The sequence below is a fragment of the Amphiprion ocellaris genome, chromosome 21 (genome assembly GCF_022539595.1).
Source record: "Amphiprion ocellaris isolate individual 3 ecotype Okinawa chromosome 21, ASM2253959v1, whole genome shotgun sequence".
Lineage (NCBI taxonomy): Eukaryota > Metazoa > Chordata > Actinopteri > Pomacentridae > Amphiprion > Amphiprion ocellaris.
This window is the reverse complement of record NC_072786.1, coordinates 20386390-20412849: the sequence shown is the minus strand read 5'-3', so window position 1 is coordinate 20412849 and position 26460 is coordinate 20386390. Positions and strand designations below refer to the sequence as shown.

The window sequence follows — 26460 nt, the reverse complement described above, 5'->3', positions numbered from 1 at the left end:
TTGCCCTCTGCCTGTGTTATTACTCTGGCATAGGACATATCAGGTGGAACAGGACCCTTTGTTGACTAACTTTTATTTTCTACCCTATCTTTTTCAGCACCAACCCCACACCCTCCCACCCACTCCTACCCTGTAGACTATGTAGTAGAGCAGAGGTGCACTTTGTTACGGGAAGCTGGAAGGCCTGGTCATGTAGGGGAGTGCTTGGTACTGCCTGCACATTGAACGTGCTGCTGCCTCAAAGCAATGTGGATGATCGAATGTAGACAGGGGGTTGTGATGACAACCTGTTCCACAAAGAAACTCCTCTTCACACCCAACCACTCCGTCTGCTTTGTCTAACAGACGTCTGTTCAGTGATATCAAAGAAAATTATTAAATATTAGAGAAGCCACTGAATTTAGTTTTAATCAGCAAAACATAAAAAAACTAGTAAGTTCAGTATTTATTTTTTTTTTATTCATTGTCTTTTTCTTTCTTATTTATTGTTTCAAACTGTTGGACAGTGGACACTTGGCTATTACTCCGCCAAGGAATGCGGCGGAGTTATATGACGATCACCGTTGGTTTGTCTGTTTGTCTGTCTGTTCGCAACATTAATCAAAAACAGACTCACGGATTTACATGAAATTTTCAGGGAAGGTCAGAAATGACACAAGGACCAAGCGATTAGATTTTAGCAGTGATGCGGCTTATAGTCTGGATCCATGGATTGTTAAAGATTTCTGTATCATTGCGAGATAGTGGCACGGCGTCACTGTAACTATGACAACAAGTGAACACTACGTCAGCTGCCTGCTGATGATCACATGATTGCGATCCTACAACAAATCCACCACTGTGGACCACAAATTGTTTAAAGCTTTCAACCGTTGGAAGTCATACAGCGACTGAGCAGCCTTGGAGGAGTACTGCGCTCTGAGCGCTGTTCTTGTTGCCCATGTTGTTTTACCAGTGAAAATGTCAGTCCTCTCCACCAGAGCTGGGAACACAGGACAGGATATGCACATCGAGACCTTCAGCACATATCCTGGTTATGCGCATAGTTTGAATAGTGAGCAGAAGGAGATCCCAGCTTGTCTGGATAATCAGGACTGTTGATGTCTTCTGAAATATATCAGTTTCAGCACACTAGACACTGGCAGCATTCTAATGCTTCAGCAAACATAACACATTACTGCCCATGCATTAATTCAGTGTCATAACATATTCCGTTATCACAGAATGATACTACATTAAGTATTTACTCCGTCCAGCCAAAAACGCTTTGCAGTAGAGCAGGACTACAAAACGACTAGATGGTATTAGGCTATCACCAATTCCAATAATGTTAACTTTAAAATCACTTTCTTTTTGGAGTTTGGTGTGGTGGGAGGTTCTCAGTATCCATGTATCAATGACTACTGCTGGTATGGAAAAGGAGCTAGTTAGAAGGTGGAAATTGTAGTGGTGGGGAATTCAGAATGTTTCTTTGATTTTCAAACTAATTACATCAGTATAATTGTTAGACCATGAAACTGACCCAGCATCCAAATATGTATTGATTTAGGATAGAAATTGTAAAATCTGTTTCAACTTCCACCTGCTTAGTGGTGCATAGCAGTGAGTTTTAGGCTGGATGATCAGAATGTCTCTTTCAGAAAGCACATTGGGAATGGTAATCAACATCTCCCATAAAATGTTTATGTTCGCTTGTAACTTTGGCTTGAACCTGATTTTCTGGTGCAATTTCAGCTTCTTTTTTGAGGATTAATCTGCGACAGTTTCACATTCTTTTATGATGTGTGAGTCTTGTTTTATTGGTAAAAAGTATTAGATTTTAACTTCTGGAAGCAGGGAAACCCGATGACGCTCCCTCCACTTTGTGACCCTGTGAGAAATGTACTATTGGATGCAGCAGTTTTACAGCTGGGGATCAAAAATCAAGAATCTGTCCCATCACTACCTCTTCAATTTTGAGAGCAGAATAATTTGCTATGAATTCAAAACTTTATTTGCTTGATGATTTAGTCTGCAATAATAAATTTAATAGTTTTTTTTTGCCTAAGCATGGTAAAAACTCAAAGATCGTAGGTTGGTGTTACACATATAACTGAGAAAAGTAGAGCTGCAACAATTACATATTAACTGGACAGCTGAATGATTTTCAACACAGATATGCCACTGTTTTCATAACAGATTATTCAATGTGAAAAAATGACAATTTGATATATTTCTTTGTGATCCATCTTTAGATTTTGAACTGCTGTTTATTGAAAAATGAAAAAGTTAACTTTTCAAAATCCACTTTGGCAACAACCACAATAAAAACCAGATCTTAGGGTAACATCTTTTTAGGCTGTAGTCAAAACTCCACACAGCAGTACAGTCCAGGGTTAGTTTTGTCTTACTGTGTACTTTACTCTGCAGTTATGAGGAAGGGAAACTCAGCAAACAGGAATAATCTGTCTGTCAAGTAACATATGTCTTTTGTGGGAAAAAAAAAGCTCCAAGTCTGTCAGTTAATTGTTAAAGAGCTGTCAGAAATCTGTTTTCATGAGAACATTTGTCTCTTCAGTTGTCTTTTATTTCAAATTTCCTGAATTGAGCGATAGGCATGGTGGTTTTTGTACCACGCATTAAAATAATTAATTGCATTTCAGTAAATGTGTCTTTAACCGGTAGCAAAGAGCTGGCATGGGGTTTCACTTATATCATATTTAATAGAATGATCACAACCACTCCTCCAATTTCCATGCAACAGCCGAGGGAGTCATATCATGTCTCCTGAGTGTTTTTAAGTTTGAGACCCATGGCATTTTAAAAGCAATTTGACCCCCGCCTGGCCCCGCTACTTAATCTCAGTGGGCTTGTCTGAAAATGTCCTCTATGTGCCCCAGAGGCACAGCTACTGCCACTCGGCCCAGCTGCAATCGCAGGCTACTGGCTGGGGCAATTACAAAAACACTCTGGACCCAGGCAGAATTTTCATCTTATCTCTCCAAATGTCAGTCTCTTGCTTATTAACTATCATCATACGCCAATCATGTTGAAAGAGATGAAACCTTTCCTCGGCAGCTACACCTGAACATACCTACCTCCTGCTGAGTCTGTCTGGGAGTGTCTTTTGTCTTCATTGCTTTTTTCAAGTAGTGTCCATTTATCTTTTTGATACAGCATGCCTTCATTATTCTCATTTTTGTTCTCTGCAGTTCTGCAGTTTCTCCTCAGATGCTCAGGAGATAATGATTATTTTTGCTTTTATGCTAACATCAAGGTTGGCTAAACCTACACTGGTTCCTACACTGAATGTGTCAATGTGAGTTATCTAAGATTCTGGTTCAGTTGCATTTGATCAACTCTGAATTCATTGTCAAATGCAATAAATTTAAAACGGAATCCCTTCATGTTTTTATGCAATTTTAATTCGAATCGGCTTTTAATGTAACTAGTATCATAAGTAAAATGCATCTTTTTTTAGTTGAGCCGGCCGAAAGTTTTGAGTTTCTACAACCTGTAGCTAAGCCTGCCATATTAGCTGAGCAGCAGAATACATGAAATATTAAGTCAGTTGCAATAACTGGTGTTGTCTAAGACAGAAAAGAAAAAAAACATGTAAGTCAACTTTCACATTGTTTTTCTTTTTCTCTTTTTTGTAACTAATGAGGACCTCTGTTGGTCCTGCTGTGTACAGACACCAGCTTGCATCGACCTACACCTACAGCTGGTGTAATTTGTTTAAGGTTCTTTTTTTTTTGGACAAGTGACGGTTAACATTGGCTGAAAATGAGACACCTAATGTCACCAAAATGTCCTGCATGTCTTTTTCTGCTAATAAGGAAGAGCCCGGAGAGACAAAAAAGTCTGGAGCTTAAAATATTTTAAGTCTTTTTGCCAGTTGAAACCAGATCTAAAAATGGAACCAGTTCTAAAACATGTACAGTATGTATGAAACATGTTTCATACATACTGTATGTCTTGGACCTGAAGTTGTTGTCTTGTGTGTGTGAGAGGTGCTATGACGACAGTCTTGTATGAATGGATCAAACCGAGCTGTTCAGCTGTGTTTAGAGGAGTATATTAAGTGCACCAATGCATAGGCATTGAAGCACACTTATTAGTAATATCTGGGCTTATTCTTATCAATTCTTCTTGAGCGATGTTCTTGTCCCGCAGCTTTGAGGAACCCATAGGAATTATATATCAAAATGTGTGGCTCGATGAGGAATGGCTTGCTATGACTTTTGGAAGCAATTTGTCGTACATTTTTTATAAAATTTTTAAATAAACTGCAAACAAAATGAAATGTCCATAATAATAAAAACTTACTGCAATAAAAACAAACAGCCCAAGATTAATGATACTCAGCAGTGATGATTTATTCAAAGTTTTTTTTTTCCTCCCACAATATGTTACGAGGAGATTTTTGTTTCTTCCAGTTGTTTGGAACTATTGGTGCTGAATTTGTTTAATACCTTCAGCATCAGCAGAATCCATATGTGTGTCTACAAAGAGAGAGAGCGTTACACACATTTACACATGGATCAACCACCACTAACTTAATTAAATTTGTATAATTAGAATTTATTGAAAAGAGAGCAAAGAGAGAGGACAAGTCCGGGCCAGGATCTAACAGCAGGTCACACTGTGTAGGCCTACATGTCTTTACATCAGACCGGTTTAGCTTAGCAGAGTTTGGGGCTATTTCTTCATAGTTTGTTGTACACCTGCAGCATCAGACAGCGGTAGGATCCACGAGTGTCTCCAAGGAGAGAGAACTGCATGGATTTACTCTCCAAGCAACAGTCGTAACTTTATTAATTGAGTTTAACTGTGTGGTGGTATGTGTGAATGCAGTCATGAGGAACATTAACGGAAAAGTGACCAGTATTTGAAAGGCACTTGAATGACAGAATGCCCTCACTTTAAAGGATAATCAGAAACGATGAGTCTCTAACCTGCCAACAAATCTATGTAATATAAGATATGTGCATGAAAATACACCAGCGTTTTCAAAGCAACATTGATACATGGTCTAACATATTTTAACATGTCCCAGACATATAGGCAGACTATATGCAGGCTATAAGCCATAGAACAGGGGTGTCAAACTCATTTTAGTTCAGGGGCCACATACAGCCCAATTTGATCTAAAGTGGGCCGCACCAGTAAAATCACAGCATAATAGCCTACAAATAACCACAACTCTTAATTTTTCCCTCTGTTTTAGTGCAACAAAAGTTCTGAAAATTCTGAAAATGTTTACATTTAAGGAATTATCTTTTTACAAAACATTATGAACAACCTGAAATTTCCTCAGAAAAATGAGTTAAATTTCAACATTATGCCTCAGTTTATCATTGAAACATTTGCACTACAACTTCCAGATCACAGAGTGTCTACAAAGGCACAAAACATTTAGTCACAGGTATCTGAAACTGAACAATCTAGTATTTTACTTTATGATCAAAACAACTTGTCAAGGTCTAGAAATTATTTTAAATTTACTGTTTTACAAATCTACAGTTTGCAGTTGATGTCTTTCGTCCCGCCTGCCAAAACCGTCCTGCGGAGAGAATGTTTGGCACCCCTGCCGTAGAGTGTCGAGTTGCTCCATATCTGTTGGGTAAAACTTTTAAGTCAGAGTCTTTCCCAGGTTACAGTGGTCTTCAGAATTTCTCCAATTAGGTGTGCCAATACATAGGCATTGAAGCACACTTCTTAATATACCTTGGGCTGATTGTATCAGGACTTATCAACTGACAGAAGCTGCATGGGCACACTCAAAGTTTCTTACGGAATTTGTTAGAGGTGTGTTTCCTGTATAATGGTGTGATAAGATGAGTGTATTTTTTCCATACAACTAAAGGCAGACGGTGGCTATGGTTGAGTTGTACCAGTGATTCCTATTAACCACCCCAATGTTTGACAGATGTGTTCATAAAGTATTCATTATTACGCAAGTTAGTGCAACGCATTATCCTAGTGTTTCTTTGATACATATTTAGTAATTTATTAGCAGTTCTAAAATTAATTTTAGAATGTTTAGGAGACAGGTTTGGACGTTATTGATTCAATATATTTGTGCAGCTTTACCTGTTTTTGAGCACAGATGGGAAATGGACCTTTATGACTAAAACCTCATTCCTAGTAGCTTGCACAGTTTTGTCATTTCATTACAGATTTGCTTTACAAGGGTTATTTATGCAGTTACTGTTTTCATTTTACTTTATTTGTTTTTATGTCAAGCTCTTTGAGCTGTATGTGTTGCAAGAAATGTGCAAAACAATAAAGTATTATTATTAAGTATGCCACTGCACAAGGACTTCAGTTCAATTCAATTTTATTTATATAGCGCCAGGTCAGATTGTCTCAAGATGCTTTATAGAACCTATATGCCTGAACCCCCAGAGCAGCCCTAAGGCAACCGTGGCAAGAAAAAAAACTCCCTTTTAACAGGAAAGAAACCTTGAGCAGAACTCGGCTCTTTATGTGGGGGAACCCATCTGCTGCTGGCCGGCCGGGTTGAGAGGGACAGAAGAGACAGAGAGGGTGAGAGGGGGAGGGACGGGAGAAGAGGAGGGTGGGGAAGAAGGAACATATAACACACAGTTGGATACATGTATGATAAGATAGATGATACGTACAAAGTACAAGCTAACATTGAAACTGATTCATAGTTTACTGTTATGGTGTACGGCTCTGGCATTAAATATACAACATATATAGCTGGTAGTAAAATTCAAACAGTATGTAGATGAGCATATCAAGTGTTTGTTATGTGATTAGGAAACAAATTGGCCTATTGGAACAGTAGCTGTAGATGCTGTGGTCAATTTTCTTAACTGTCCAAAATATCTTATTGCATGCTGGGAAAGCTTTTTTGCATCCTTGCAGCCTAAACTGTGCAGCTGAATGTCTATCTGTGTTTGTGTATGCTCTTCTCCCCTCTCAAAGGGAGGTGGTACATCCGTGAAGGCTGGCTGAAGATAGTCCCTCCAAAAGGTTCGGAAGCGAAGCCCAAGATGTTCTTCCTCTTCTCTGACATGTTGCTGGAGGCCAAACGTTGTAGTCCACTGCATCCCAACAATGGAGACAAGTTTGCTGGCCAGCACGCCTACCCGCTGCAGGACTGCAATGTAGAGAAGGTGTTTGGCCACACCAGGAGCCAGGGAGGCCTGCTCAGTGTGAGTGTCAGCCAAGCAGGCTCAGAACTGCCTGCTTGTGTTGTATTAATGGGACAAGTTTCTCTTCAAAACATTACAGGGATCATGTGTTATACTGTGGAACGTCGTATTAGAATGTGTTTAGCTCTATTGGAGTGGAAAACGGCGCAGTCAGAACATTTTAAATAAGCTAATGACACTCCAAATCTGAGGTTAATATGGAGCTTCAAGAGTGAGTCTTTTAGTATGACATTCCATATTATATGAACCTAGACAAAAACATCCGGATGTTATATGGAAGCTTGTTACAAGGGGAAAAAACTGAGGCAATAAACCCATGTACAATTACCAGGATGAAGATAGCTTTTTATGACATTGTTCAAGAAAATGCTGAGTGTTCCTTGGGCAGCAGGTGGGAGACATATGTTCACCTTATTTTAATATACACAATGAGCAAGTCTTCAGCAGAGGTATTTCTACTTTTTGCTGTAAGTTAGCCCTTGATTTGTCCTCCCAGTTTATTTACTCTGCTTTGTTGGTTGCCAGAAAGAGGTTTTTGAAGCGTTGTTTTTGTTTTGCTTGTCACAGGAGACCCCTGTTTCCTTACCCTTCTTTTGGCCCTAATCATTTCAAATCCATGTTGAGAAACCCCACAAGTTCAACTTTTTAGAGTGTGTCTCCTCTCAGTTTGATGCATCTCGCAGGTCTTTAGTACAGTGATGGCTGACAATTGTGTCTAAATGATGAAGCTGCTGTCATGAAACATTCAAAGGAAACGAGTCAGGCCTCATTGAGCAAGTTAACCCAAAAGCGTTTACCCACACTGAGTGTTTATGTGCCAGTGCTGTATGCTATCAATATTCATTTCAGCTGATAGGATCTCAGTCAAAAGGGTCTTTATATAGTGCTGCTAATGTGCTTCCTGTGATTCACAGCAGCTATGTAGAGGTTTGGAGAATCTACTGTCCTGGCTGATGGAAGCATTTAATAGTTTTGTCAAAATTCAATTAACACAGGATTAGAAGTATATATTTGGGCCGATTTAATTAATAAGTACAACTCAATATAAGTAAACAGAACATTAACCAATTGTAATTCAAATCGTGTGTGTTCAGTTATCTACTTAAAACACATTTTAAAAGCTCTATCTATACCGTTTTGTTTTTACAGCTGATGTTGTTTTAGGTTATTTGAGGTCATTTAAAATAGAACTAAGCTTTACAATATTTACATTATCAGTTTACCTGTCATTTATTTTTTCAAACATGTCACTTTTCAAATGTAGAAAGCTGAAACATATCCATCATTACCATAAATATCCCATGTAGACAACGTCAGATGTCTTGTGTAGTTTGCCTACATTCCAGCAAGCGATATTCTGCTTCATGTGATAGAAAACAAATAAAAATAGACAATTTCATGTTTGGAGAAGATGAAGAGCCACTAGACACCAGTGGGACAACACGTTATACAGCTCAATAGTGATCAACACTGATGTTCTGATTAGTGGAAATGTTTTCTTCAGTTCTAATTTCAACTGCATCTGATCAATAAGTTGAGATGGACATTTGTCCATAGTGTTGTATATTTGTGAAGAAAATCATTCTGCAATTTAGAAAAAGTTAAAGTGCTTGTGGGTGAAATTGTAAATATTTTGTGAGGCTGTGCTGTAAAAAACACGATGAGAGGATGAATTCAGATGGGCAGTGAAATTTAGAGTGCGTGTGTGTGTTGTGCGTGCGTGCGTGCGTGCGTGCGTGCGTGCGTGTTGTGTGGTGTGGGTGTTTGTGTGTGTGTGTGTGTGTGGAGCTGAGGAGTTAAGTGATGGCGACCCTGCCTGCTGTAACGGAAATCCCTTAGTTGCTGGATCAGATTAGGCTGCAGATCCATCTCCTTCCGGGCCTCCCAGTAAATACATCCTTCCTCAAGTCTGTTGCTGCTCTCCACGATCCTCCTGCACGTTATCCACTGCAGAAATGGCATTTCATTAGCCTCTTATCCCACTGTGGCCAAATGCATACTCAATAGCATTTACACGTAATTTCTCATAGGACACATTATTGATCTTGGGCCCTACCTGAGCTCAAGGAAAAGGGCTGGTCAGCACTCCAGGGCCTTCTTTATGCAGGGCTCTGAAGAATTAAGCACAAATTAAATTTTGACAGCTGTAAATGCCATGGCAATCTATATGCAAAGTTTTGAAAAAAAAAGGGTTTTATTAAAATTTCCAGTGTGTTTTTTTTTTTTTCTTCCTCTTTTTTCCTCCAGTCACACATGTTTGTAGAGTGCTGGCTTTTATTTGTCACTCACCTCCCATTTTGCTCTTCATCTTCCGTTTTTCTCTTTTCTCTGTCTCGACCTTGCTTATTCTCTCCGTTCTCTCTGTCTGCAGTCTTCCTTCTGCTAATATCCCCTCGCTACTTGAATATTTTCCCCACATCCCTGGCAGATTCTCTTTGATGTATAAATAATCAAGCTAAATTATGTGCAGCGATGAGGCTCAGTGCTCTGCCATTCTTATTATACAAAGTAATTTCTACCTAAGAGGGTCAGATTTCCTGACAAATCCCTAATTACCGCATAGCAATAGAAGAATCTATTTGTGCATTAAATCAACCACCATCCCCAAAGTGATGAGTGCCTAATATCATGCGCCCTTCAGTTCTGCCCCACTCACTGAACTCTGTAATTAGATAATACTTTTGATGATGGTACATTGGAAATCTTAATTTATTTAATGTATAATGAGAGGCACTCTTTTCCCCTCGTGTAAAAACATCATTGTCTCTTGAGCTATGTGCCTCTGTACCAGCATAGAGGTCTGTCCAAATACGTTGGAAATGATCAATATGTCACTGCTCAGCAAACTAGTTTACCGTGGAGTGGCTGCAGCCACAGGTAGATGTGAAAGGTCATTTAATACGGTGAAGGCCTAATTTTGATCTTCTGTAACAGCTTTCCCAGTGTAATTAAACTATGCTGCCCCTTTTGTTTGGGCTTGGACATCTCCCATTGGATTGTTTGATATGTACAATGTGTGGCTGGTTTTAGTAATGTAAGTGAAAGAGTTGATAATTACTGTTGACTTAGAGGAGGAGGATCCTGTCACTCTGTAGAACACAGGAGGTCTGAGCACACGGTTTTGTCCAGCTGCCTACACAACAGAACATGGTCTTTGTTTAAATATGACCCGAATACAACGGATTTTATTATTTCACTCGACTTTATTTTGTCTACCTTCAGATTTCAATCAGTGTTAACTGTGATGTCAAATGCCTTGACAGTAGCGGCAGGTTTTTCTACAGGATGAGCTGACAGAAATTAGGCTTTTGCTTGATTTGGCCTGCCCTCTGCTGCTTTTATAATGTTACTGCAGTTAGTTTCCTCTAAGCTGTAAGAGACATCTGATGGCTAATGAATAGTTAGGCTCTGAAAATATGTCCTGTGCCACTCATCTGCTCCAGGTTAGGTTGTAATGCAGATTTAGCATCATGGAGTGCCCTGAAAAATTATAAAATAGATTAGAAATTGCCAGAATATGCTCTGCTTTCCCAAACCCAGTTTAGTCATATTATCACTACTAGATTATTTGCCATAAGTCGCTGATGAATTTGATGGTTCAGAATTTCTCAAACCACATACAAGAACACAGTTTAGACTTTAGCATAGACTTGCAGACTTGTTACGGTTTTTTACTGAATATTTAACATAAAGAAACCTTGTGATTCCTGGTTATTTAAGACAAAGAGGGCAACCTTTGTGTGGGAGGAGTATTTGAACAAACAAAACAGAGAGAAATGTAAGCCAGCAACTCTAAGTTTTAGACTCATTTAATGCCAAAAAGCACAAAGCCATTATGTGCTGTATGTACCTTAAACTAAATAATCATTGTTTCCTAATGAGGTCAACATTGTTTGCGTTGCCATGGTCCATGTCAGCTTTATAGCACACTTTAAAGATTCCTGGTGATTAATCAAAGTATTTTTACCAGGTTGAAAGTATTAAATCATCAAATTATCTCTCTGCATCATTGAAGTCTATGCTCTCCCATTACTGTGGAGCCGTTGTCACATATATTCACTGTCTGATCTATGGAAGCTGCCTCAGATTAGAGAAAGCAGCTACATACTGCCTCTAGCAGCACATCAAGGTGATTCAGAACAAAAAACACATGCTTTTAGTTCTCTAGAAACTACATCAAAAATCCTGGTCCTTGGTCTGCAGACACAAATCTGATGGACCTTGTCCACTTTGCCCCAGTCCTCCCATTTCAGCACCAGTTCTCTGGCTGTCAGACACATTTACTGTCCTTCACATATGTCAGAAATATGCAATGAGTAGACATCAGAGGCAGAGTAAGTCAATATTCAGGATAGCAGAATAAGACAGTAATAGAAAGGTGAATTGTACACAGTAGACTTAACTTTATATATAAATGGAAAAAGTAAAAATGAAATTAATCAAAATTAAAATTAGAAGCCAGACTAAAAAGGTAAGACTTGAGTTTGCTTGCAAAAATGAAATTATTGAAATATAAAATATTCTCTGCTGCCTTCAGGTCTTCAGAACATGAGTTGTCTCTGATCTGTTGTCATGGAACAGACTAAATTTCCTGCAGCAGCTTACATCTGAAATGAGAGGGCAAAATGCTTCTGGCCTGCAATTTGTTTTTTCTACTAAATGAAGCTACAACTGGAAACCTCTCTCAATCCATTCCTCCCACAAAGGCTCATCCCACCATCCACTGCCACATGCCTCATCCACTGTTTAAACAGACTCCCCCTGCTGGTCAGGACGTCTTCATCAAACTCTGTCTCAGTGTCTAAATGTCCCTTGCTACACGGTCTGGTATTACTTCCCATTGGATTGTTGTCAGATCATATTTTCATAAATAGATGCACAGACACCACCAGTCTAAAGTGTGGACACACCTTCTCATTCGATGCTTTTAATTTATTTGTGTTATTTTCTACATTGCAGATTAACACTGAAGATGAACACGTTTTTGTTTACGACATAATTCCATATGTATTCTTTTATGGTTTTGATGTCCTTAGTGTTACTCTACAATGTATAATATAATTAAATAAAACCATTGAATGGGAAGGTGTGTCCAAACTGTTGACTGGTAGTGTACACTAAAAGCATGTTTAATTCACAATTTTTCCTTTGTTCCTACTTAGATCAAGGTCGTTGACTGTTTATTATCTGACCATAAACTGATTATTTTAGTTTTAAAAAGCATTTTACAGCAGCTGGTCATTCTTTTGATAAAGAGGGTAAGGTCCCTCTCTGACTGATAGCGATGTACCTCATTTCTTGCAGCTGTCTGTAGACATTAGATGTCCCTCCAAATGTCATTGAAAAAGCCCTCCTTACCATCAGTCCTACAAAGTTCACTGGAAAGAGCAGTTTGGATCTCTTCTTAACACGTTTGGGCCATGTTTTCTCCTTCAGAGTTTGGAAAATTGCACAATTTGCCCCCACATAAGGGAAGTAACAGGAACACTCTTAATAACCATAGACCAATATCCAAAGAAACTTTCCTGGGAAAGTTCCTGGAACCCGTAGCAAATTATCAATTAAAGCTACTTCTGTCCAGAAGTCATCTCACTATGGTTTCAGAGTAGTCCACAGTGCTGTAGCTGCTCTCACTAGAGTTGAGAAACTTTGTGATAAAAATTGCAGTGTGCAGCAGGTTTTGTTGATCTTTCATAAGCTTTTGATACTGTTGATTATTGCCTGCTCTTGTAAAGACTACATAATGTTGTAGTTCATAATATTGTAATTTAGTCATCCATTTTATGAGACAAGTGCATAGGAGAGGGACAAAAGTTTCAAAAGACTCTTAACTTAAAAAAATACTTATTTTCTACATTTTAGTGAGGGAAAATGAGGGATGCAACTCAGTTATCTGTGATGTTTAAATCAATGAATTGAAATGAAATAATTGAAAGAATGAATGAATTGACAAGTTAGCATGATACTTCTACACAAACAGTAAATATATTCTACCTGTTGAACTATACTTTTTATGTAGCTGACTGGCCAATACCGTCTGTTCCTGTGTGATGATGTATTGTACAGCTGAAAAAGTAAAGCTAGAACACAAGCCTGAATATATTTATTGGAGTGACCGTACTGCTTGCTGCACCAAGACATCGGTCTCTGAAATAAATAAAGCCAGCATTTTAGCTTTGTTACTATGTGCATGTATAGTGTGACAAAAGTCCTCCAAATATCCAGCACAGTAAGATAGCTCACACCCATCACAACACCTCCTATTGCCAACAAACATCGTCACCGCTCTCCTTTATTTCCTCCTGCTTTAGCTTACCTTCCCTAAAGCTAAACTCCTACTGATGTCCAGCAACCAGGAGGATCTCAATGACTGGTATCAAAGCCTGAGCTCAGCAGTCAGGTATGTAGCTGCTACACACACACACACAAAAGTTTACATACACTTGTCTTGTTTCTTCCTTCATCTCTTGTTTTACTTTGTGTAAAGCACTAGTTGCACTGGCAGCAAAACAGCACCAGAGCATTAAACTGCCACAATCATAATCTCTCTTCTCTTCCAAATGCATTTTTGGTTGTTGTGGCCAGCTAGCTCTATTTTTGATTCGTCAGAAATTTCCTCCACAAGGCCTTTCCTTTGTCCATATGATGCCACTTTCAGGGGAAGGGCTTTCTTCTTGCATGCCAGATCAATGTAAAATATGCTTAACCCTGAGTTAAGCATGTTTTACTTTTTTTCTTGATTAATCTTTAACCTTTCAAATATCGTAATAATGTTGGATACTGGATTTCTGATCTTCCATGAAGCCATAATTATCAAATTTAACAACAAAGGGCTTTAAATATTTCATTTTCCATGTAATACATATGGAATAGATATAGAATAGAGTCAAGCTAATTCCAGTTCTAACCTAAAACTTTACATAATGTCTTAATCTTTAAACAGGCCTTTGAAGGCTGTACAGAAAGTTCCAAAACAGCCAAAATGTTTTCAGTTTTCAAAACTGTCCTCACACTCAAGATCTTAAACTCACCTGGTCCTCACAGAGATATACATTCAAACAGGGCGTCTGTGAATCTTTAAGGATTCATAAAATTAGGTACGTAAATTTAAAACCTGAACCTGAAATGTCTTTACATTTAGAGAGCAACTGTTTCCCCTCTGTATGTCAGAACACAGTGCATTGTGTAGAATGCATGTCTTTGTATTTGGCATTATACCATACAAATTCTGTTCTGTATGGAAAACTGATTCAGAAGCTTGTATTCCAACCCAAGACGGCATGTATTTCGTGTAACCAGAATGGGAATATTGTACATTCTGTTGCCATCATTTCAGCCAGTCATGCATTGATTTTATACAGTTTAATTTTTTTAAAGGGTTTGGTGATGTCCTAAAAGATGAACCATTTAAAAGGATCACTTGCTTTGGAAGACATTAGTTTACACTGCCTAATTTAGTAAGTATTTCTGGGGGGCTGATGTAGGACTGAGTGAAAATAAACTACAGTATCAATAAAGGAACATGTCGCCCAGTGCAACAATGTGCTGCTCAATAATGTGTTTATTAGTTCTTGGGCCATGATGGAGCTCTAAGGTTTGGAGGAAACATCTCCAGCCTTGATGTTAAAATGACACTCCTGTGCATTGTAGCTGCTGACTGATTAGGGCTTCATAGGTTAACTGATCTGTCACAATTTTGAACTCATGTGATACATTATGTTGATTCATGCTTTGTATTTCTGTATATTGGATGTTGTCTTCATGTTCCTCATGTGATGAAAAGCTTGTAGCTCGGAGCTGCAGCAGATATGCTAGAAATTCAGCTACATGTCAGTACGCACTGTGCAAAGTGATAAGGTTTGTCAGCAGCTATGGAATGACTTGTAGTTAAACCGGCCTCTCTGTCAGACAGCCTCTCATCATTGATCATCAGGCAAACCTCTGTAACTCCACTCCCAACCTACATGGTCCCAACTTCCCGGGGGAGGGCCCAGGTCAGCCCCATTATGTGTAAGGGCGGTTGGGCCCGACCCCAGCGTTCCCAGCCAGGCTAATTAGTTCATCACTTTGTCAGAGAGGGGAAAGAGGAGGCTATCAAAGAGCTCAGACCTCCAAGCAGATGGTGGCCCAGGCTGCAGGCTGATGGCTCGAAACTCCAGGGAGTGTATTTAGCTGTGGGGGAGGACTGAAGAGAAGACAGGCTGAGAGGATCAGGGGTCAGCAGCTCACACCACATTGTGTGCAGAGCTGAAGGGAGTGTGACTATCTACACACTTGCTGAATTATTGATTTAGTATGGAATACAGACTGCCCTGAATGACATCTCTGAGGCTGTTGTTCTTAGTGATGATCAAAAAAAAGTATTGTTTTCTGTGCTTAACTCATATCATCAGGCACTCCAACTAGTTGTATTGCGTCTTTCACACAGCTTAGTACAATTCAACGGGCTTCACGGATCACTGATAAGCTGAAAATAAAACAGAGCAAGTACAGAGTAGAATGAGGTTAGACTAAAAAGGAACAGTTTAAAACAATGTAGGACAAAACATATGATATTGATTGAACACAATTGTTTAATTTTGTGCAGAGGAGTCAAATGAGGTGTTTAAAGCCCCCTTTTGTGTGAACAAGCTCAGCGTTTAAAGTTGTTGTTTGCTTCCTTTATGGAAGCAGACAATGTTTCATGATGTTTTTACACCTGAAGATGAAAAGTGCCCCCCTCAGTACAACAGAGCCCTACATCCCTTCATTGTAGGGGTCAAAGATGCAGGTTTTTCCTAAACGTGTCTCCCCCTCTCCATGTTCACCTCCAGTTTAAACTAGGCAGATGGTGAAACTATTGGAACTACCTTTTTAATGCTAACTAAGTGTGACATAAACAAAGTCTCAGTGGATAGTGTTCAAGCTTCCTAAAGGATTTGTTACAGGGCTGTTGTATTAGAGGTCATTAAATGGTACTATTGTATTGCTAATGAGTTATTATGTGTGTTATCTTTACAGGAAGCTTCAGTCTAACCAGACAGTCGTCCATCAAAGAGATGAGTTGTGTCGCAGACCTCCCCACGCTGCCACCGATGACCACGACATGCTAAGCAACAATCCTAGCAGGAAGAGAAACATGGTGAGTTTTGTGCACACACACACACACACACACACACACACACACACACACACACACACACACACACACACACACACACACACACACACACACACACACACACACACACACACACACACACACACACACACACACACACACACAAAACTGTCCTCCAAAACTGTCTGATCAGTTCAGTTACTGAAAGGTCAGTGTGGGTTTGAAAGTACTGACTATGTGTTTGTATGGTCTCACTGATAGTTCCTGGTTTATACTAGATTAAGTGTTGTCACTAAACTGCTGAAAAGCACTCCAATTACTCTTCTTTTCAGTTGCCTCAGCCTAATTTACATTACTACCTTCTTCTAGACTGGATGAGGGCCTGATTTGAATATATCCAGAAAAAAGCAAGACAAGTTGTGATCCATTTTGTGATGTGACCAATGTTCAGCCTTATCTGATCCTAATATGAGAAACTTGAAACGACAAGTGGAAACAGGTCCTTTGTGTGATAGAAGCTGCTCCTCTGTGCTCTACATAGTTTTTCAGCCTCATTTAAATAACTTTTTGTTTTACAGCGTTTAGCTGCTGAAAACATTTCAGAGGAAAACGAACAGATATTACGTGTAAATCCATAATGTGAACGTACATAACTCCAAATGAATATCATTGTAGCTCTGTGCTTGCTTTATGTGCTAACACGTAGCTGTTGTTAACAGGTTCACCAAAACAACTTCATGTTGTAATAAAAAGTTTCGTACATTATTTTGCAACACGCAGGTATTCAAACAAATTAGTTAATGCAGAAATAAACAGTAACTAAATAGTATTTGTCTGCTCCAAATAGTAGTACCTGCCCACAGTGCCACCTTCTTAGGATAGAATAGAATTTATTTTATTACTTCGCCAAGGAGGCGTTGGTTTGCCTGTCTGTCTGTTTGTCTGTTAGCAACACTACTCAAAAATGGACTAACAGATTTGAATTAAAGTTTCAGGGAAGGTCAGAAATGACACAAGGACCAAGTGGTTAGATTTTGGTGATGTGGCTTATAGTCTGGATCTATGGATTTTTTTTTCAGCTGTCGGAAATGATACGACTGAGCAGCCTTGGTGGAATACTGCGCTCTCTGAGTGCTTTTCTAGTTTGTACAGCACCAATAACAATTCAGATCGTCTCAAGACGCTTTACAGAACCCATATGCCTGAACCCCCAGAGCAGCCCTAAGACGACAGTGTTAGGCCTTAACACTCAACCGTCTGTCCAACATGCCATCAGAGTAAAAACATATGTGCTGGTTTCCTCAGATGAGCGCTGAGACCAGTGAGCATCCTCAGAACCGTCCAGCTGAACACCAGTGCAGCCCCCTCAAGAGGATGAAGCAGTGTGACGCTCCAGAGCAGAGGTGAGATCATTGCAGTAGTTTTATTGTTCCTAACTTCTATTAGCACATTTAAAATCAGACTACAGATGTACACTTCATAATATGTATGGTGTCTTCACATCTGAATCCAAAATGTGTACAGATGAACAGGATTTACATGATGGGTAGTTAGCTGGGAAGATTCTTGAGCGGTGGTTGGTTCTTGCAGTAATATGGTATCCACGTGATAGAATTTGATTTGAAAACCTTTGTTTTGTCCAGCAGAGCAGAGACATCTTCTTCCAGCTGCACCATCCTCTGATGGATTTCTTCAGATGAAACTGAACTCAGCCCAAGATGAATGTGGAGGCTGCATGCTTTAACGCCAGGCTGATTGTGTTACTCAGCTTTTCCAAATATGTCGCACATGCAGCTGTATGTCTGTGCTAATAACACCTTTATTATTCACTGTGCCTTTTTAACATGAAGTCAGAGGAGGTTTGTATTCTTACTGACAGCAGCTTCATGTGCAATATAAACTATAAACTATAATCTTCTTAAGCTGCTCAGCACATATCTGAAGAGTGTTTCACTGTGAGCAGTAGTTCTCTCCTTACAGTACAGTGCAATTATGAGTTCATTTCTACAGTTCCTTTTGTGTGTCATGCTGCATGGATGCTGCTTTCTAATCTTCTGTAAAAGTACAAAGATTCTGTTTGGATGGGAGTTGAAATAAGGGATGCATACAGTACATGGGGAAAGTGAACACCTATTGTGGCAGGTAAAATGCATAGGAACGCAGTATCGGTAAAGCTTTTCACTCTCCAAGTGTCAATAGCAAGCAGGGATGATTCTGGTCTTCACTGACTGAAGGAAGCAGAAACTGTTGTTGTCAGATCTAAGTGCTCATCACGGATGAAACTCCAAAACAGCCAATGTTAAATGGGTGTATATTGTAAACCAGGGGTGTCAAACATACGGCCTGCGTGCCAAAACCGGCCCGCCAGAGGGTCCAACCTGGCCCACAGAATGACTTTGTAAAGTGTAAAACTTACTAGTACAATTAAACTTTAAAACATTTCTAGACCTTGATTTAGTATTTTACTTTATGATCATGAAGTAAAACACTACATTGAGACTAAATGTTTTATGAATTTGTAGATGCTTTTAATGTGTAAAAGAGCAACTGAAATTTAACTTACTTTCCTTCAGAAATTGCAGGATGTTCATACTGTTTTGTAAAAAGAACATTTTTGGCACTAAAACAAAGGGAACATTTCAGAGTTATGGTTATTATGCTGAACTAAGATGAGTTTGACACCCCTGATGTAAACAATATAAAACAAACAATGTAATATCAAACAATATAATGTTTTATCATGAAAATATCTAGTGCAAAGTGTAAATGAACCAAAAATTTGTGAATAGCTTTCTTTTTTTGGGGGGGGGGAACAGGGTGAATATGAAAGTGTTTTCTATGACAGTTTTTTATTGAATGGCTGTAAGTCTTTCTAGAAGCTTGTTTTTTTTACACAAATGCCTTCTGCACCACCTTCCAGCCAATAATTGGTGGTGATGGAGTAACATGTCTTCAGTGTTTAATTATTTTAGAATTTGTTGGTTCAATAATGCATGCATGCATGTCTGTGTTTCTTTACATGAGTATGTGTTTGATAATTAATACTGACGATAATCACACAGATCAGAGCAACAATTGTCCAGTTGTGCTTTCAAGCAGCCCATTGTCTGTCTGATAACTGATCATGACTCACTCCTTACAGTCTTAGAATGTCTGTTTTGATTGATGGCCTGATTGCCAATTATACACTTGTTATTCTGGTGATTAATGATGATGAACTGAATGAGTGCATTTGCTGAGCTGCAGTGGATTCTAGAGAAGGTAATCTGCTGTAGAGTTCTATGAATGACATGCATCCAGGCAAGGAAGCCTGGTTATGATGTTCTGTATGCTATCTGTCTTGTGTTTGTTTTATTACATAATATTGACCCTCCTTCGTTTTACATTTTAATCATAGCCTTAATCAACAAATTAATAAATATTAGCCTCTCCATTGTATAGGTCATATATTATATTAGCAGTGCTGTGCATTTTTAAGCTTCAAATGTTACTTTATTTATACCCGTGGGTAGATTTGTTTTGCAGAAAATGAATGATTGCGTTTGGCATTCTGTTCCAAAACACACATTGAACTTGACAGGCAGGTATCTGATCCAGTGACAAGATAAAAGTCATAAAGTGCTCAGTGTTCCACCGTTCATCAACATGGCAGCAAGGATAGATAAAAAGATAAGATAAATAAACACAAAACACAATAAAAAAAAACCCCGAGGGAAATAAAATCAATCTCTGGGATAAAACATAAAATTTAAAAGTCACAATTTTAAATAGAGCTAAGAAATAACTTCTTCTTGAACTCAGTGAGCGACAGGAACAAAGCTCTTTATAACGTTTTGTCCACAAAGCTTATTGTGAATTTTATATTCAGTTTTTACTGTAAGATACACATTTTACTATGATAAAGATGTCACACTGGTCACAAATTATATACGGGCGTGAAAATGGCAATTGCCAAGTAAAGCTCTAGAAGGAATCACCGTCATTTCCAGGTGATTTCCCTACAATCCACTAGATGGAGACACAGATCAGTGATGAAGCAATGTTTTTCATGTTGATAAATCTTTTTTTTTTTTCACCTTTTTTGGGGACAAATGTTCTTTTTAAATGGGAAATGCCTCAAGCAGCTTTCAGTCTAGTAGTTGTGTTGGATCAAAAACTTACCTTAACAAGAACTAAAGTTTTGATATACATTTTGAGTCTTGTTTACTCATTATGACAATGTGGTAGTCTGACAATCTATTTCAGGTTTTCACATTTTAAACAAGCATCAGGACAGCATATCTGAAGCTGTTTTTTTTTTTTTTTAACTCTAAAAATCTCTATTCAATCTCTATGCTCTATTCCTCTTGTTAAAATGGTCTGCACTTACACTACCAGTCAAAAGTTTGGACACATCTTCTCATTTAATGGTTTTTCTTAATTTTTATGACTGTTTACATTGTAAGTTCTCACTGAAGACATTAAAACTATGAAGCAAGATATATGGAATTATGTAGCAAACAACCAAATGTGAAATAACTCTAAATATGACACCCTTTGCTTTGATTCCTGCTTTACACACTGTTAGGGAATTCTGCGATGTCAAGAGACAAACGAGGACTCAGAGACACTCTGAAGACTTGGGTTATGCTGAGAATAAGGTTTACTGATATCAGGAGAAGCGATACAATGAGCAACACAGTGATGTGAGCACTGGCAGCATCAATTCTCAGGATTCTCTTCAACCTTGGGTATGTATTGAGTTGGGAGGAATGTCATATTTAGATTACAGCCCAGTATGGAAACAACTTGTCTACTCCGTAACGTCAATCTAAACAGTAGCTAATCTTAACCAGATCATGTTTTTGTTACAGCATTTGTCTCCATCTCATGTATCTTCTTTTGCAGCATCTACCTTTCTCAGAATCATATTAGGAACAGAGAGGGCCTGAATGAGCTCCCAGCCTCAGTTTGGGAGAGGCAACAAGGAACAGAGGTCAAAGGTGATGACGTGTAGGATAACATGAGGTGATCTATAGGTTCTACAACTTGATTTAAGGTGACTGCAACTGACAGATGCAACCTGCATGATATTCTGGGATGTCTTCAGCTAACAGCTGCGAGGAAATACCTCAATAAGGGAAAAGAGTAATTTTCCTTCACACACTCTTGGCATTCTCTGGATGAGTTTCATGAGGTAGTCACCTGAAATGGTTTTCATATCACAGGTGTGCCTTGTCAAAGTTCATTTGTGGAATTTCTTGCCTTCTTAATGGGGTTGGGACCATCAGTTGTGTTGTGCAGAAGTCAGGTTGGTTGATAGCCCTATTTGACAGCTGTTAGAATCCATATTATGGCAAGAACCAATCAGCCAAGTTAAGAGAAATGACAGTCCATCATTACTTTAAGAACTGAAGGTCAGTCAGTCCTTACAATGTGTTTTGCATTCACCAATTCACTCACAGGCCAGTGGTGCCTCCCTCTGGGAGCAACTTGGGGTTCACTGTGTTGCCCAAATGCCAGAGAATGAGCTACCAACCTTGCAATGAGTAAACAACCGGCACTACTACTGGAGCCATGGCCGCTCATACTGTGAAATACAGAACAACAAAAACACTAGATCATTCGAATAACGTAAGAAAAAAACAAGTCACTTTAGATCAGACTTGATATGTCATCAAAAATCTGAAAAAGTACGATAGAGAAGAAAGCCACATGATGCTCTAAAGACCATCTCCACGTGTTATTTGCAGGGTTCACAAATCTAAAATCATTTTATTGTTAAATTGTATCTCAAACAGAATCACCACTCGCTAACAAGTTGGATCATTGATCTCCATGAAGTACAGGCCAGTGTGATGCTGATGACGACATTTTAAATATTTAACACTTCTATATGTGGACTGCAGAGAGTGAGAGTAATTAGATTTCTATTTTAGATGACATGATAGGTGGTCTCTTCATCTGCAGGCCACATTCTTCTCATCACATTGATCAGTTACAAATGTAGTAGTCTCTACATTTAATATCCTCTCGACAAAAATCGAGTTTGTACCCTTAAGGTGTAACAATCATTTCAGTCAGAGAACAGATGTCTTCCAGAAAAGGCTTCTTTAGTTTTGAAACTACAGTATTGCTTTATAAACATGCCATTGAGGCAAAGACGGCTCTACCATCTTTGTTACATCTTCTCAAAACCAATGACTGACCGCTTACCTTCCACACCATCAGTGTCAGGATCATTTCTCAAAAAAGTAGTATATGTCATATATATATACACACATATATATATACAGTCTGTTGTTATAACAACAACAAAGTAAGATTTACCATAAATTCACAAGGCCTTTTCAGAGACTGAAGAGATAAAGCTTAAATCTTTATCTAGGGACACTGACTAATGGAACCTTTTCTGTATTCAGAATTAAACTAATGGAAATATGATCAAGAAGTGCATGATATATGAAATCATAGACCTCAGTGGTCTACTAAAGAGTCTTCTTGTGCTATCTGGTGGTGAGTATGCCACAGTGCAGCTCTGAAACAACGCAAATTACTGATGTGTAAAACTCAACATGTCCTATACCCCCTCTACTTCTGTTAACGTTCAGTCGATGCATTGGACTTGAGGGGATGAAAGATGTCCCTATTAGATCAGACTTGTCAGTGAAATGTACCTGTGGCCCACATATGGTGATATCAAGGTGGAGATGTGAGTTCATGCAGAAATGTGTCTCTTTACAGTTGTGTTATCACTCTAATATGCTAGTTGGAACAAGGAAGAGAATTGTATTAGTCATGGTTCATTCAAGGTCCACAGGAGAAATGGGAAGGCAAAACACTTCCTGGTAGAGATTAGCCCTCACTGCAGCTATGAGAGGGAGTATTAACTATCATAACCTGCAAAAAAAAAAAACATGTGCCCATATTCTCACTGCTTGGTGCTTATCATCTCCTTTATGTCTGGATTTTTAGATTGTGTAATGTTAATATGGACATTGAGCAAAACTAAATGTTTGTGGAATGATGTTTTCGATGTAACACTGTAGTTTCATCTGTGTTAAAGAGGGCACAGCACAGGAACCTGCACATCAGGCTCATTCAGAAATACATAGACTTTTTTTTTTTTTTTTTTTTTTTGTACTGTGCAACCATTGAGTCCATACTTAGATACAGGATAAACTGCTGGTTTGGGGCTCTCACAGCTAAATCAAAAACTCAGATTCATAACCTGGTGAAGATGGCGCGTAGGATCATGGGTACTCCTGCTCCACTCATGCTGCAAGACTTGTTTATACAGGTCACCATCAAGCAAGCAAACAGTATTCTTGCTGATCCATCACATGTCCTGTTCACAGAGAATGTTCTATTGAATCCAGGCAGGAGGTTCAGAGTCCCGCTGTGCAGGCTCAACCATTTTAAAAACTCTTTTATCCCTCTCTCAATAAAGCTCATTAATGAGTGCAGCTAACAAAGGGAGGTAGTTGTGTGTGTGGGGATGTGTGGCATGTATGTATGGGGGTATGTGTGTGTTTCAGTTTTTTTAAAATATTATTGTAACTTATTTATTTATATGTCTAGAATTTTATGTCATGTGTTTTTAGTGTGTGTGTTCTGTCTTATGTGTTGCAGTGCAGCTTGCTTTTTCTTACAAGACAAATCTCTCCCAGTGGAAACAATAAAGTGAACTTGAACTTGAACATGTGTTGTGTATGCAGCAGCTGAAGGACTTGTGGAAGCTTGAATGTCATAGCCTCAGTATTTATACATCTAAAAATGACTACAGGTCTGGACAGTGAGGGCTATTTACCTCAACTGTAACGGTTGTCCACTGTCCTAGAAAATCATTATTACATCACGTCATCACATGTGGCACCATACCGGTGGAAAAACGAAGAAAAATAATCAGAATAATCATTTTAGTATTCTATTTTATAACTAAAGCTCCCATTAAGTTTTTTCAAAAATGTTGTGCTGGTGATTTAGATTCATTACAGTCACTGTTAAAATAATGACCGAAATTCCCATGCAACTTGAACGCATCACGGGCTAACTTACTGTAAACGGAACAGGTACTTTCTCACACAGCAGGAAGTTCATCAGTAACAGACGACGCTTCTACTCACACGCTCGTTTACGTGGATGCAGCAGTTTGTTTGAAATGCTGGCTGTCCTGCTGGCAGTGTGACAGTGGAAGAAACTTCTGTAAAAATGACACTTAACCGAGCTCTGTTGGTGTTAATGTGTGCGTCGGTGTCGTCCGCGGTGAGGATTTTATCAGGACCTCTGAGCTGCGGCCGACAGGTGAGGACTGGAGGGGGGAGGAGGAGGGAAGATTCAGGCTCTGTTCACTTTGTTTCCTTGTGTAGATATTATTACACTATGTTGCTTGTTTTCTTGAATAAACCGTGTACAAGGGATAATGATGATTAATCGTCCGTTAATTTCCCTTCATAATTCAACCAATTAAAATATATATTGACTTATAAAGCAGAAGAGGAAGGAAGTGCGTCAGAGAAAATGTAGCCCTTGTACATCCGCTGTATAGACGTACTAAGCTAAATGAGTCATTTCACAACTGGAAGACGGTTGGCTTCAATTGTTTTTTTTAAATAAACCTTCCGTTTTACAATTTCCTGCTCCATATTTATCAGTAATAGGTAATAAACTATCAAAGGCTTGATTGGCTCAGCTTACACATCAGTGGTACCATTTTCCCATGTTTTATGTGTTGTTTGCTAACCCTACTCTAATCACAGTAACAGGGTTGCTAATCCATGCTAATGTGATCTTTTTCTCAGCAGTAGAAGCTAGATATTTAGCTAGCTGTTACTGCTGACCAAGAGGACAAACTGTCTGATGGAAAACAGTCAAAAGAATTAGTCTGATCCTGATAATATGACGTAGTGTGAGACATTCAATCAAGGCTGACAATGTTATGAAAATATGAAAAATAGAGGAGAGGACATAGCTTTGCTCTACCCATTCTTTAGGAAAACTGTTTGATGATGTTAATGACAAAAACGAGACATAAATTGACAAAAACGAGACACAAAATGACAAAAACAAGACAGAAACTGACAAAAACGAGACAGAAAATGAGAATAACAAGACACAAAGCACCAGAAACGAGACACAGAATGACAAAACAAGAAACAAAACAACCAAAACAATATACAAAATGAGACACAAAATGACAGAAACAAGATACAGAACAACTATACTAAGACAAAATGACAAAAATGACAGCAGAAACAAGACACAAAATGACAAAAACTTCATCAACAGGTTATGCTAACATGCTGTGGACACATGTTCCATGCGTAATAATAATTATTTAATATATTGAATTAAAAATTTTCCCATAATTACAAGAGAAATCAATGAAAAAAATAATACCAGATAAAGGAGGTTTAGGTCTCATTTTAACTGTTTTATTAAAGATTCAGTTTGGTCATCGGGGTGGGGGACAAGAGAAAAATGTCATTTTAGGGTGAACTCCAAACTTGTTTGATATTTTAAAAAAAATATTTTCAAACGTTCTTTTCTCCTATTTTTTTTTAGATTTGGTCTCAGGACAAGTACATTTACACAACAACTGCATGTTTCAATATTTTCTACATGGATTATTTAAAATTTGATGGGTGGGATGTAAAATGTCCTCCAGTTCTGGAAAGACTCATATCTATGAACGACAGCATATGAAAAAACATGTCAACAGTTAATTGATCATTGATAGCTGACAGCACATTACTGGTTAAAAATTGTTTGAAACTTGCATTCCTGCTGTGTACTGTGTTGTTCTCCAGCATGGTGCTCAAATTGAATGATCTGATTAAATAAAAAGGATTTGTTTAGACACAAATTATTCTGGAATTTGTTGAATGGACAAAATAGTGTGAAATTACAGTAATCTTAGCAGCATTTTCTTCAAATGGTAATGTTATGGAGTGATGGCAGCACCAGAACAGGGCTTTAGGACCCTCCACAGAAGCTCATGAAAATCATTTAGTGCTGAAAGGTTTACAATTACAATAATGATAATACTAAAATTCTCTTGTCTTATTTTTTTTCTTCTCTGATTTTTTCTGTCCCAGGATTTGAATTGTACAGTCAGCACAGGTGAGTGAATTTTGCATTTTTGAATCGCAGCTGCTGTCATGGTCTTGGTGATTAGATTTTCCTTATTTTACGCTTAAGAATCTGTACAGTTCA

The 26460-nt window shown here is 38.5% G+C and overlaps 1 protein-coding gene across 4 annotated transcripts in view; it reads left to right on the top strand.

Moving 5' to 3' along the window:
- arhgef39 (Rho guanine nucleotide exchange factor (GEF) 39) overlaps nucleotides 1–19702 on the top strand; it is a 71460-nt gene extending 51758 nt beyond the window's left edge. For 3 of the 4 annotated variants that reach the window (XM_035941837.2, XM_055006272.1, XM_035941836.2), the window contains 5 exons: nucleotides 6937–7166; nucleotides 13478–13566; nucleotides 16167–16287; nucleotides 17572–17669; nucleotides 17910–19702. In XM_035941837.2, the coding sequence (XP_035797730.1) occupies nucleotides 6937–7166; nucleotides 13478–13566; nucleotides 16167–16287; nucleotides 17572–17669; nucleotides 17910–17949 (578 nt within the window). In that variant the 3' untranslated portion in view covers nucleotides 17950–19702. The remainder of the gene's footprint in view (nucleotides 1–6936; nucleotides 7167–13477; nucleotides 13567–16166; nucleotides 16288–17571; nucleotides 17670–17909) is intronic. The other variant, XM_023295886.3, reaches the window with a different exon arrangement.
- The last annotated feature ends 6758 nt before the right edge of the window (nucleotides 19703–26460 follow it).